Genomic DNA, 12,503 nt, shown 5'->3' with positions numbered 1-12,503 from the left:
ATCCGAGATGTCCCCACTCGGCACATTTGAGGAACCAAGGCAAGTAGTGACGTAATATCATGTGACTTAGCGCGGCAGTTCGCCCTCACACTCGTTCACAAGTTCGTCCATTTCGCCTTGGCCATGCGCCTCAAGTTATGGCATGATGACGCAGCGCACTAAGAAAGCCAATCGTCTCCGATTTTTTATCGCGTGACGGTTTGTGGTGCGCGATGCTGCACTTGCCCTTGATAGGCTGATTAGGCTGATAGTGTCGAGTAGGTTTTTGAACTAGGTTACGGCTTACTTCCAGGCTTCTCTCCTCTTAACTCTCACTCCTCAAATCCGACCAACTGCGGTACAAACAGATATCTATTATATACCGAACTAATCACTGTTAGCAGCAGCTACCATCATTGAAAATGGCTACCACTTTTCAATTGGCTATCCGGCTGCTCCTACAACTCTTCCTGACCGTGTCCTTCGCCGCATCTGCTCCACTTAACACTCAGAACCACGCGCGACCATGGCATTATGGTGTTAGCGGTGGGATTGTTGGCTTCATTGTTCTTGTGCTCGACATTATTGTCTGGCGTGAGTATTCTAGGGCCTCTCATGCTGGATGCTCGTGTTAAACTTCATTTGCAGTCGAGGTCCTCCAGTCTAACCGTACTGTACCCCAAAAACTTCTCTGGGCACTTCTCGTCTTTATCTTCCCAATCGGAGGCGTCATTATTTACTTCCTTTTCTCCAACCGTGATGCACATCGCACAGGTGGTTATGAACCGATCTAAGAGCTGAGCGGACAAGTATTGGCTTGTCAGGTTTTGAAATTCTCGTCAAGCTTGGTGAATGCGAACAAATTGTTGGTTATTGGTATCTAGGGGAAAGATATTAGAATACTACGATGAAATATAGCTATTTGGACAGCTCAACATGGAGATAGATGATGTCGTAAACTTGGCTTGCTAAGCATCGCGTCATCCTAGCTCCTTTATATCGTAGAATGGTATAATTCTTCTTGCTCAGATTGAAGTACAGTGCTCGAAAATATATTGATTTTAAAGTTGCGACATGTGTCACGGAACTCATGTTCACCAAGTACGTTGGAAAAGCTAATGGCAAGGCCGCTAAGTCCTGGGAGCCACTCTGTTGAGACTACATATTCGACCAAGAGTTTAAGACAACTCGCCCAGTGCTCTGCGAACGTTCTATGTCTTTTAAACCACCTAGACAAAATTCATCCTGTACGTCTACCGTGCGAGTCTCGTATTGTCCCCAAAAGATTCAAGTAACTGTTTTAAGGCGCTGACGAAATGGTCTGGAAGGACCAGTCGTAGCATCTCGGATGGCTGAAATTCCGAATGAGCACTTGCAATAAGAAGAAATGCTCTTCTTTGCTCAAAATTTATCTATCGAAGCCAGTAATCATATTCATAGATGCATTATAATAAGATCTTAAGATTATCATGTCTATAATATAACGAGAAACATCGCAAAATATTGAAAATAGCTGCTCCGCGGGCTATGTAACTCCATTGAGCGTCTCCGCTCGTAATGTGTTCATCTTCATAATTCTATCGCGAGTCTAAATAATATCTTGCTGCTAGCGTGATCAATTTACGCTTTCTAAAAGCAGAACTTATTGACGTATAATCCATCATGTAATCAATACATCTCCCTGTCAGCGAAATACTGATATGGTACACTTCTTCCACATCTTCAAGCGCAAATAATAAGCAGTAGATCTTCGAATTTGCGAGAATAGCCTCTCGTCGCGGTAGATGAAGATTTCAAAGAATTCAGTGACTCGAAATGTCTAGATTTGTTTGTTTGAGATTAACCGCCCACAGACTGAAAGAAATGCTCCCAACTTGATCTCAGTAAAACCATAAGTTAATTGTGCGTCCTCGGTCTTGAGATCGCTTGGGCCGTGTGGAACTGAGTCTTAGGTCTTCAGGAAAGGAGGTAGATACACATCCACTCTTTCGCTGTTCTTCATAATATCATCCGCACTAATAATATAATGTACAGACAGAGTACTGCCCTACTTGTCGCCACTCAGGTCCGAGTGAAATGCTATGAATATCGTTTGGTTAGAACTGCGTGCCTTTTGCAGCCATGCCAGGAGTGTGGTGCACTGCTTCGTCTGAACAATCAACCAAAGAAGACCCCCTGATGCACTATCGAGGATAAGCATGCGATGATACTGTATTTCCGGTCTATAGCTACTCTGAAGCGATTATGTATTCGCCAGGAATTTAGAAAGCTCCTATCACTCTGCATATGTGTCTGCAATAACGAAGAGTAATATGCTTTGCTTCATGTTTTCTTTTTTCCGTTATGTCTGGAGACATTTTGGCCAAGCTGTCAACTTTCCCAGATACATTAAGTATCCGACAGTATTCAGGAGTGAACAACTCGCTTTTTCGACACCTCCATCTTCTGGCTTTCTTATCGAAGCCCTAACACGGCAACATTGCACTGTTGAAAGCTGAGTAACTACCAGAAGTTTCGTAAAATTGAGGATAACACAAATATTTTTGATGTCTTTGTAAATAATTTTACAGTTTCATGAAACCATATCTTACTCCATTGTCTCCAAAGTTTCTGGGCAATTCAGGGCCCCAAACAGAGAGCGGACCAACCTCAGACCGTTTTGTTGGCGTATCTTTGTTCACAAGATCGCCGTCGGCATAATGTTCAACCTTAAATCCTGTCGGATCTGCCCAATAGTCAAAAATCTGACTCCCTAGGATATGCCTTCCCACTCCCCAAACGCTTGTCCAGCCTTTCTCTGCCAACCACTTGTGTCCAAGTAGCTGGGTGTCGAAGTCGGATACTTCATACGATGTGTGATGGACGTATGTCCTTCGAGTTCCCGGTGGCGCTCGTTGTATGAAGAAGCAGTGATGATCTGAGTACTCCTCGCCTAGGTCAAGATGCATGAAGGTCATGACATCTACGTTGGGAAAGGCCGGATGGTACAGAATATCAGAGTGCGCAAAGTTGAAGTTAGACGTATAAAAGTCCAGCTCTGTGTCGAATTCCTTGCAAACATAGCCAAAGTGACCTAATTTATGTACTAACGCCGGCCCAGAATGATATCTTTGGAATTTTCCTTCAAAATATTAGAGAAATCAGATATCTGTATGAAATAGTACTCACCTAGCCTCGGCTTATGAAATGGAAGGTTGTATGGGCCTTGAGCTTCACGGGTCTCGGAAGGCTCTTTACTCGTACTAATTTTACGTTCTTCTTGTCCGAATAGAATGTGAAAGAAAGTCCCGTTCGGGCGAGCAAAGGTTATGAGCTTCCCACCTCCTGGGGCTTCATCAAGGGTACGGACTGAAGCGCCTGGAATCTTCATCGCCTTCTCAAACTCTTCCTCTGAGGCTGCTACGAACGCTGCCCCATTAAATTTCCCCTGTCCATTCTTACTCTTACGTGCAACATAGACATACTGATCAATGCCGTATCCACGAAAGTAGATATTTTCATCATTCTCTTGCTTCACTTCGACAAATCCAAAGTCTACCGCAAACTTCCGAAACTTCTCGAGGTCTGCATGCTCAAAGTAAACATGTGAAATTCGACTTAGTTGTACTTTCGAAGGATTATTGGGATTCTCAGGAATTCGCATTGGAGGCACAATGTAGTCTCGGAAGGATTGAGGAAGATAGCTCAGAACATTCACGAGAAGCCCGGCGGACATTGTGAGCAGATTTTTCTCAAACGATAGATAGTTTCAGCTATTCCTCACATGTTGCAGTGTGAATAAATCATTGAATAATATTTAAATACGCTGATCAAATGCATCCGAGGCTATGCTTAGTCGCACGGCTAGCTTGATCTCTTGCTCTATGGTACTATTGTTCGTTACGGAGAGATTTGAGAATTTCGCCGCGGAGTATCTCGCGTTCCTAGGGTTTCGCCACCAAAAGCGCTGGATACTTTAGTGATCTTAGCTCGAAAAATTCCAGCCCGAAAGATAGATAATTCGATAAGATCATGGAAATGACGTCGACTCGTGGATGGGGTTGAAAGTTAATCTCCATGATGTTCCGCGCTGAGAAGTAAACTCCACTGACTCAACAACGCACGTGTTGAGAACTTATACCTTTCTTAAAGTCGGCAGCACATTCAAACCCGAAGCATTCTTCTCGGGGACTAATATCTCTCTAAACCAAGAACCGAATTATTGCCCATTTCAAGGACGTCTTTGACTACGGAGGCCTTGATGATAGCTTGTTATACATCTGAAAACTTACTCGCGGAAGTTAATCCAAACTTATGAACATGTGGGATTCAATCTTCAAATTCGAGGCTACAACCGGAGGAATATATTGGGCTGAGAATACACTGATGCAATCTCCTACGGTTGGACAGACTGTTCAAGGATTCCAGAGCATTGAATCTCTTGAACAGAACGAGCAAGCAACCGAAGTAATTGTTAAAAAGCTCCTCGCTCCGCTTCCAAATCCAAACAGCCCCATAATATGTATAGGCGTTAACTACAGAGATCATGCTCGTGAAGCAAAAATTCAAGTCCCGGAGTACCCAGTGATGTGGTACAAACCACCAACCGCATTATCAAATCCAGACGAAGGAATTGAAGTTCCCCAATTCCTCTTCGATTCATTTCTTGACTACGAGGTGATCTTTAAACCGTCATAATCACCACGATCTTTGACTTGCAGCTGACCATGTCCTCTAGGGTGAGCTTGTGATCGTTACTTCGAAAACAGTCAAGAACATCGCTCCTCCCAAAGCCAAGGAGTGCATTCTTGGGTACACAATTGGAAATGACTTATCTGCAAGAGCATACCAAAGCACAAAAGCTGGTGGTGGGCAATACACATACGCCAAATCATTCGACAAGTTCGCTCCTATTGGGCCAGTGTTGCTTCGCCCGAAGCAATTTGATTTACAGTGCTGTCGTATTGAGACTCGGGTGAACGGAAATGTCATGCAATCTAGCAAGTTTGACTTCCTACATAGTCCAGAGAATCTCATAAGCTTCTTGAGCAAAGGTTAGTCATCTAGCATGACAAAACGGATTACTGAATCACTAATATGACGATTCGCAGGCACCACAATCCCAGCCGGTACGGCCATCATGACAGGAACACCTGCTGGAGTGGGTGTCTTCAGAAAGCCTCCATGCCAACTTAAAAGGGGAGATGTTGTTGAAGTAGAAGTACAGCCTATTGGTGTTCTTCGTAATGAGATTGTGCTTGAGGCTCAAGCCAGGACGGTTATATAAGGACTAATCTATCCCAATTTTTAATCATCTACGATAGACGCTATCTTGAAATTAAAAGAGGACCCTGGATTTGTTCATGCAAAAAAACATCAGCCTGTATTGTCAAACATAGACAACTAGATCAATTCCATTGCCTCAGACTGATGGATGCCTCAGTCTATTGACTCCACATTTTGCAGGACACGTATTTTTTGTCCGATATTTACAATCCAGCGTGTTTAAGGCAAATCTGTTCTTGGTCAAAGCATGTATCAGTGGTCGCCCGCGCCCCTAGTTCTAAGCGTAGCTTGCGAGCGAGCTAGTTCTATTGGCTTCAGGCCTGCAAACTCGGACGAACGCGCGCCCGTTTTCGCTTAGAGTTCCCCATCAGAAGTCTACCTGGCGACCAACACAACTTCAATACCTCGGTTTCTCTCACTTCTAACGCATACACTGGTGTGGCACACAATATGAATGGACTGGAGATACCACACGCCTTGTACATGACACTAGCTGATCTCTCCGGCGGAGACAGTGACGAGCAGAAGAATGAGCCCCACAGAAAACATGCCGAAAATCCTCCAAGCTTGTCGCGGAACGAGGGCAAAGCCCCACTCACTCGCGTGTGTGAACGGTGCATAAAGTTCGTAAAATTGCCCATCTAGAAACTGTTCGCTAATCAGGCATAGGAAGAAGGTCAAATGTACTGCGACGCACCTCCAGTTGACAAACCCTGACTGACTGCTATCCTAGGCAGCCAAGGAAGACCTGCTTGCTCTCGCTGTCAAGAAGCAGGCTTGCCATGCATATATTCAGCGACAAGGAGGAAGCCTGGTCCTTCTAAAGGCTCAAAGCGTGTCCAAAAAGGTTTCGTTGCTCTTCCCCGTTGGTCCATATCCTCTAACAAGTAATCTAGCAACTAGAGCGTTGCCACAGGATAGTGGTTCAACACCAGAGATTTTGATGGCTGACTGGGCAACCGAGCAATTTTCAAGCAGCTTAGACTACTTGCATGAAGATTTCTTGCAGCTCCCGAACTCAGCATTTTACCCCGATGATGCTGTCGACTCTGAGCGAACCCTGCTAGTGACGCCGACACCGACAGAAGAGGAGAAGGAACTGTGCGTAAAGTGCCAAGTGCGACTATGAAATCTTTACGCTGATTCCCTTCGGCAGTATCAACCTCTTCTTTACTTATGTTCATCCGTCCGTTCGAATATTTGACCAGCAAACATTCCAGTTCATGTATGACCTTGGCACTGTGGATAACAATCTTCTTCTCGCAATTCTTAGCATATCTACTGCTCTGCTTAAACGAGGCGATCAGACTGCCATTGCTGCAGCTGAAAATACACTGACCATGCTTGCAAGTCTAAACTTGTTAGAGAACTCCCGGAATATGGCTTCGCTGCACCAGTTCCAGCTGGCTTGTTTACTTGCCTATTATATCTTCCATCAATATCCAGGGCAAGATTCATGGCTTAGAATAGGGAAATTGTCTCGTATAGCATATCAGTTTGGACTAAATCAGATCGACAATCCTCACCAAGTGCCTTCGGTAATCTCTGCCTGCGCGAATTCTGATGAGATTGAGGCATGGCGACGGATATGGTGGTTCATATTCTGTCTGGACTCGTATTCGAACATCCCAGCGGCAACACCTCTCATTCTAGAGCGCGAGAGCATCAGAACTGCACTTCCACGACCGATGGGAGTCCACATAGAAAATGAAATGGAGCCAGCAATATACCTGGACGATCCAGAGTTCCTTTGGAATACTGTCAAAGCTATCACGAGTAGCAACACCATGGTAAACGAGAATCTTCATATAGTCACAACTGCTATTCTAAACGAGGCAGCACATCTGCAGCGTCTGGTATTCCAAAATCCATCCGATAAGCTTAGAAATCGCCTGGTATCATTGGACGCACATCTATCTGCGATAAGGCTTGCTCTCCCACCACGATTCTTGGACCCTTTTCGAAACGTTTTGGGCAACGAATCAAGCTCCGCGTACCATGCGAGACTGATATGTGTGCTACACCTTCATGCTGCTCGCATCCTCTTGTTCCTCCCCCTTAATGTGTTTGATGCAGAAGAACGTAATGACCGTTGGCAACGGACCCTGGAGTATTGCGAAGATGTAGTTTCCGTGGTTAAGCAATGGGACAGTCTCCATTCGCTAAGTGTGGACCCGGCGGTCTGTTTTATTGGATTTGCAGCAATGAGCATATTGCACCTTCACTCAAAATGCATGAATGGGACGAACTCTGAGATGCTGGCTAAGTTAAAGGCTGATCAAGGTGTCATCATGCTCTTCATTGAGCAGTTTGCTTCTTTCTGGGAGCTTCCAAAGTATCTAAAATGTAAGTTTGTCGCAAACTCCAGCTCGATACCAAGTGATGCTAAACTTAGCCCAGCGGTGTTTCTTCAGGCATCTGAGAACATTCCGCAACAATTGAACATAACCGAGGTAGAGTCAATGATGAGCCACTTAAACTTGCCCTTGCACCAAAAGTGGACTTCAAAATTGCTGAGCAATCGAGTATGTGCGTTTTGAGCTTTGATAGTCTTCAATGGACTGGGGATATTAGTATATGTCGTCTGACTAACTGGACATAACATGCAAGGTGCTGTGTAACATTGTAATAAAAAGCTGAAGCAATAAACGATGATTCGATTATCATAATTTTGAAAATTTACTGTTCTTCTGGTAAAAACAAGTTTCTTATGACACACCCGAAAGCTAAGGTCAGTGAATCGAAGCACTCGCAACGCATGGGAAACTAGGACATGATAATCCGGATGTAAAAGACTACATAACTTCGCCGAATTACATCCATTGAAACAACCTACTCTCTATTGGCACATGAAGATGTTTGGAGAGATTCTTGCCGGCACTTTACTTTGGAGGAACTGCAGTTGGGCCTGGATATTCTTTTCAAATCCAATCTTGCCATCATACAAGTCGAAGTGGCCACCTGGAACAGTGATTAGTTCCCCGTTCTTCGCCTTCTCGGCAACTTCCTGCGCAGCCTTTAGAGGTGCAACTGTGTCATATTCTGGAACGACTATTAGATATGGCGCAGTAATCTTGTCAGCCAACAACGCTGGTCTAGCAGCTGGAAACGAGAGAATGGATCGGGCGGTCAGTCGGTTCTTGAATGGACTGCTCGAATTATTGACTACCAGAGCATAGCCTTCAGCAACATCGGGTGCCTCCATAAGAGCTGGACCTTGATAGTTGTCATCCTTCATTTTTGCACAGGCAAGGTAGATCGGATCAAATCCAAGCACAGAGCCCAAAAGATCTAGGACGGCCCAAAATCCAATTCGTAATGTGGTTGTGAATGGTTTCATTCTTGATGCTAATGCGGCGTCTACGCAAGGACATTGTGATATCCCAGCAGCAATTTCATAATCCTCTGCGAGTAAACGCGTTACGTGAAGACCTCCAAAACTTGATCCCCATACAACGATCCGAGCTGAATCGAATTGCATTTGCTGACGAACCCAAGCAACAACGTTGCACATGTCGCGATACTGGTCATTTGGTCGAATTGTATGTCGCGGTTCGCCATCGCTTTCTCCCCAAGTTGCGTAGTCAAAAGTTACAGATGCGTAGCCTGCGTGCGCGAATGGTTTCACGAATGAGGAGGTTCTGTTTTCTTTCACTGTTCCCAGACCAGTCGCAAATATCACCACAGGATATGGAACATTTCCTTTGGTTGGCTCATACACACGTGCAGCTAGCCGTGGTGCTCCTTCGGTAACAATCCACTGATCTTTGGAGGTCATTATGCCTGCTAGATCTTTTGAGAAGCTCTTTTAGGCTTCGGGAGCATAAAAATTAGAGGTAAAAAGCTCAGAATTGCGTTTTAGGTGTATTAGAGTCCCCGGATGGTCAGGATATGCGCCACTTTGTTTTTCGGGTTGGGTTGGCGGCGGGATGCGGGATGAGGGGAGGGTATGGGTCGTTCGATCGGAGGCTGCTTCCTGCAAGCTTTGACAATTCAGAAAACTTTTTTCAATTAATCCTCCGCTCAGAAGCTTCAAGAAGTCTGGTTATATTCTAAAGGCTTATCTGTGTTCTTTTATTCATCATGAGATATCTAAATCCCTGTGCAATTGTCCTCGGCCAGAAGATATCCCTCGGAGGAACTGGCACTCGGAAGATCAAAATCTATCTCCTCGATCCCAATAGGATGCTAATGAATCCACTTCATTATAGTGCCTTTGAAAATTGGCCTCGAACTTTAATTTTGCATTAGTATGGACTAGACTAGAGAACTTGTCTGCCCATGTGGCTTGTTAGAGGATCTTCCGCAGCTGGCGTGCTTTGTTAGACAGCAATGTCGGACAAACGTAATTAGTTCTAGGGGATTCCATCTTAAGGTGGAGTAACTTCTAACCTACAATTTAGATATACCAAAAGTCTATTGCACCAATCTGTAGCATCAGAAATCTTGAATGTCAAGAGCCATAATGGAACATACTGAAGTTGTGATTGTCGGAGCGGGCCCATCTGGACTCTCATTGGGATTAACTTTAGCACAATTTAAAATCCAAGTAAGTTCTTCGTATTAGCTACTAGCATGCCCATTCCGACTAATTCTCGCAGTCGATCATCCTTGAAAAAGAGGCGAAGGTTACAGAAGATCCCCGCGGCGTGTATCTAGCTCAAGATGCAATTCGAATTCTCCATAACATTGGAATTGGAGATCGCATGAAAGAAATCGGACATGGTATGATGAAAATTCAGCAGATAACTCACCTCTTGACCGGCTATAGTTGTTCCAAGCGTCAACTACCACAGAACAGCACTCGCTTCACCACCATTCCTCAAAATGTACCCGAACGATGACAGTTTCTGCCAGACTGTGCCTGATGGTATCTTACAAGTACAGACGAAATTAGGTACTATTTCATGTGTTAGATACGACGTGGCACTAACGGCTCAAAAGAGCAAGTATTACGTGAACTCATCGCCGAATCACCGTACTGCAGTCTTCGACTACGTTGCGAAGTGGTCGATAGAGTTGAGGAGGATGACAGAGTTATTATAAATTACATAGAAAACTCTGACTCTGAAAGACAAATCCAATGCTGTTGGCTTGTCGGGGCGGATGGTAAGAAGGGAACCGTTCGCAAGCGATTTCTTGAACCCGAGGTGGGAATTGTCCAAGAGACTGGGATTCTGCCTTACGAAGGTACATGGATCGCTGCGAATCTAAAAATTACCCTCCCAACGAAATCTTCGCACCCAGATTTCCCGCTTTGGAAGTTGGGATACACGCCCTCAGACGTCTATGATCTGTTTTGGCCCGAGGGATGGCACTTTTGTAGTCCTCCCGGCACTCCAGTTGCTTGCGGAAGGTTTGGCCCATATGAGGATAGACTCTGGAGGCACGAAATTGAAGTGCTTGATTGGAACGACTCTATGGATCCACATAAAATGATGATAGAGCATCTGAAAGGGATGATGACGCGATCCATTTCTACGGCAGGCCAGCCTGAAGTACAGTTTCCCTTCGACTGCATTAAAATTCTTCGATGTCGTCCATTTAAATTTGCTCACAAGGTCGTTAACAGATGGTTTCACAATCGGACAATACTCATTGGAGATGCAGCACATGTTTTCCCACCTTTTGGTGGTCAAGGAATTGCCTGTGGGATAAGAGATGCTCATGGTCTGGCCTGGAGACTGGCTCTAATCTTGAGACTCTCCAAAACTCCGAACTACTTGGCAGAAGATTTGCTTATGAGATGGAGTTTGGAGAGGCAGCAAGGAGTTTATGACAGTATGAGATATACAATGAGCAGTGGCATCTTGGTCAATGGCGAAGACAGGTTCCCTTTTTCTACTCTCCGCCGAATGGTCTCCATCATGAACTCAACCCCATTCATGAGTGGAATAGCGATGAGAGAGAGTGTTAGTACGGATCGAAGCGGATATCGACACATGAACAATGGATTCTACCTTCCCGAAATGAATGGTGGGCGGAGGTTAGCCCAGGTTTACATGGTGTCAAACCATTGCGACCCTTTTCTCTCTGACAAACTTCTCCTTCAGCAAACATCCATCTTCACACTGTTTGTTATCGACTCAAACCCAGAAAAACATCTCTCCGGAGTAAAATATATTATCGAAACTGCCGGACTAAACCCGGCTATCCTCTCGGAGAGCTCTATTTGTCTCATTGATAACGGCACTAGGGCCTCTGTGGATTCAAGAGCTGATGATTTAGTCTCTGACAAGATTATGAGAGTTGCATCATTACAAGAGCTACATGGCAAAGACTTGCTCCGTTTCTACACAGGCCAATCTTTTGTCAGACGAATTGGACAAAATACCAAATTCGTCATCGCTAGACCAGATTTCATTATTTTTGCAGCGATGGACTCCTATTCCGCGCTGAAGGATTCTGTTGACAAGCTTCACCATCGGCTTTGTCGCTTATAGCTTTTAGGGAAAAGGACACTATTGGTCATGGGTAGTAGATAAACGGAGTTTGACGGTAGTTATAGTGAAATATTTAATACTATAATCTTATGGTTAGTTAATGTATCAGGGAAAAATTTTTCATTCCAAAATTTATATCGCATGTAGGTGCCTACTCAAGTATTGTGCTGCGAATAGCGTCACATTTTCAATTTCCTCCTATATATATATAAGTGACTGTCTAAAATCATATTATATTTTTTTATCTACCCTATCAGCCCTTATATAAAGATCTTGAATCGCGTCGCTTTTCTGCCTCCTGGAAACACATAGTGATTTTCTAAACCCTAACCTAGCTTATTATTAGGAATACTATCCCAATACCGACTAGCCTTACTAATGTAAGCCTAAGGTCTAGTGTCAGTCTAAGCACATACCAAGTATCACGTGACATAAGCAAACGCTGGCTAGATAAGAGAGGAGAGCCAGGGGTAGGGGATAGGAGAATAACTATATAATCCATCAGTCAAGACAGCATATAATGAACTAAGTAGGTTTATAATCTTACTTATGCACTATTTATTATTCCTATGATCTTCTATACAGATATTGATAGTTATAAGCCTGGTGTCATGGGGTCACCCCTATGACACTGTTACGAAGTAACACGTGAGTAGATTCAGGAGAACGCTGATTGGTAGGAGCGATCATTTCGCTCAGTATTGAGCAAAATGAGCGCGCCGACCAATGACTAACGACCAAGGGAACGCCGATTGGCAGAAGCGATCATTTCGCTCAATAATGATCAAAATGATCGCTAGGAGTAAGGCAATAAGG

The 12,503-nt window shown here is 44.4% G+C and overlaps 5 protein-coding genes across 6 annotated transcripts; 4 read left to right on the top strand and 1 right to left on the bottom strand.

Moving 5' to 3' along the window:
* Positions 1-134: 134 nt before the first annotated feature.
* Positions 135-1,093, top strand: PV09_05996 (uncharacterized protein). Its single transcript, XM_016359572.1, has 3 exons — positions 135-205; positions 262-573; positions 628-1,093. Exons 2-3 carry the CDS (start codon positions 402-404, stop codon positions 771-773), a joined length of 318 nt encoding a protein of 105 aa, XP_016212408.1. The 5' UTR covers positions 135-205; positions 262-401; the 3' UTR covers positions 774-1,093.
* Positions 1,094-4,272: 3,179 nt separating this feature from the next.
* PV09_05995 (uncharacterized protein) lies at positions 4,273-5,245 on the top strand (the record flags this gene model as incomplete). The annotated part of the gene is made up of 3 exons (XM_016359571.1): positions 4,273-4,635; positions 4,697-5,012; positions 5,070-5,245. The coding sequence occupies 3 exons, from the start codon at positions 4,273-4,275 to the stop codon at positions 5,243-5,245; spliced, it is 855 nt and encodes a 284-aa protein (XP_016212407.1).
* Positions 5,246-5,658: 413 nt separating this feature from the next.
* Positions 5,659-7,897, top strand: PV09_05994. 2 transcript variants are annotated; one of them, XM_016359570.1, is made up of 6 exons: positions 5,659-5,867; positions 5,914-5,927; positions 5,978-6,091; positions 6,141-6,345; positions 6,401-7,590; positions 7,645-7,897. In XM_016359570.1, the coding sequence occupies exons 1-6, from the start codon at positions 5,695-5,697 to the stop codon at positions 7,782-7,784; spliced, it is 1,836 nt and encodes a 611-aa protein (XP_016212406.1). In that variant the 5' UTR covers positions 5,659-5,694; the 3' UTR covers positions 7,785-7,897. The 2 variants fall into 2 exon arrangements, with proteins under 2 accessions (XP_016212406.1, XP_016212405.1); XM_016359569.1 differs by having other exon boundaries at positions 6,401-7,897.
* A 186-nt stretch (positions 7,898-8,083) lies between these two features.
* On the bottom strand, positions 8,084-9,022 carry PV09_05993 (uncharacterized protein; the record flags this gene model as incomplete). Its single annotated transcript, XM_016359568.1, has 1 exon — positions 8,084-9,022. The coding sequence occupies one exon, from the start codon at positions 9,020-9,022 to the stop codon at positions 8,084-8,086; it is 939 nt and encodes a 312-aa protein (XP_016212404.1).
* A 687-nt stretch (positions 9,023-9,709) lies between these two features.
* PV09_05992 (uncharacterized protein) lies at positions 9,710-11,687 on the top strand (the record flags this gene model as incomplete). The annotated part of the gene is made up of 4 exons (XM_016359567.1): positions 9,710-9,793; positions 9,846-9,969; positions 10,016-10,141; positions 10,189-11,687. The coding sequence occupies 4 exons, from the start codon at positions 9,710-9,712 to the stop codon at positions 11,685-11,687; spliced, it is 1,833 nt and encodes a 610-aa protein (XP_016212403.1).
* Positions 11,688-12,503: the final 816 nt, after the last annotated feature.

This window comes from Verruconis gallopava (genome assembly GCF_000836295.1).
Source record: "Verruconis gallopava strain CBS 43764 unplaced genomic scaffold supercont1.20, whole genome shotgun sequence".
Lineage (NCBI taxonomy): Eukaryota > Fungi > Ascomycota > Dothideomycetes > Venturiales > Sympoventuriaceae > Verruconis > Verruconis gallopava.
The sequence above is the reverse complement of the archived record's forward strand: the minus strand, read 5'-3'. Positions and strand labels throughout refer to the sequence as shown.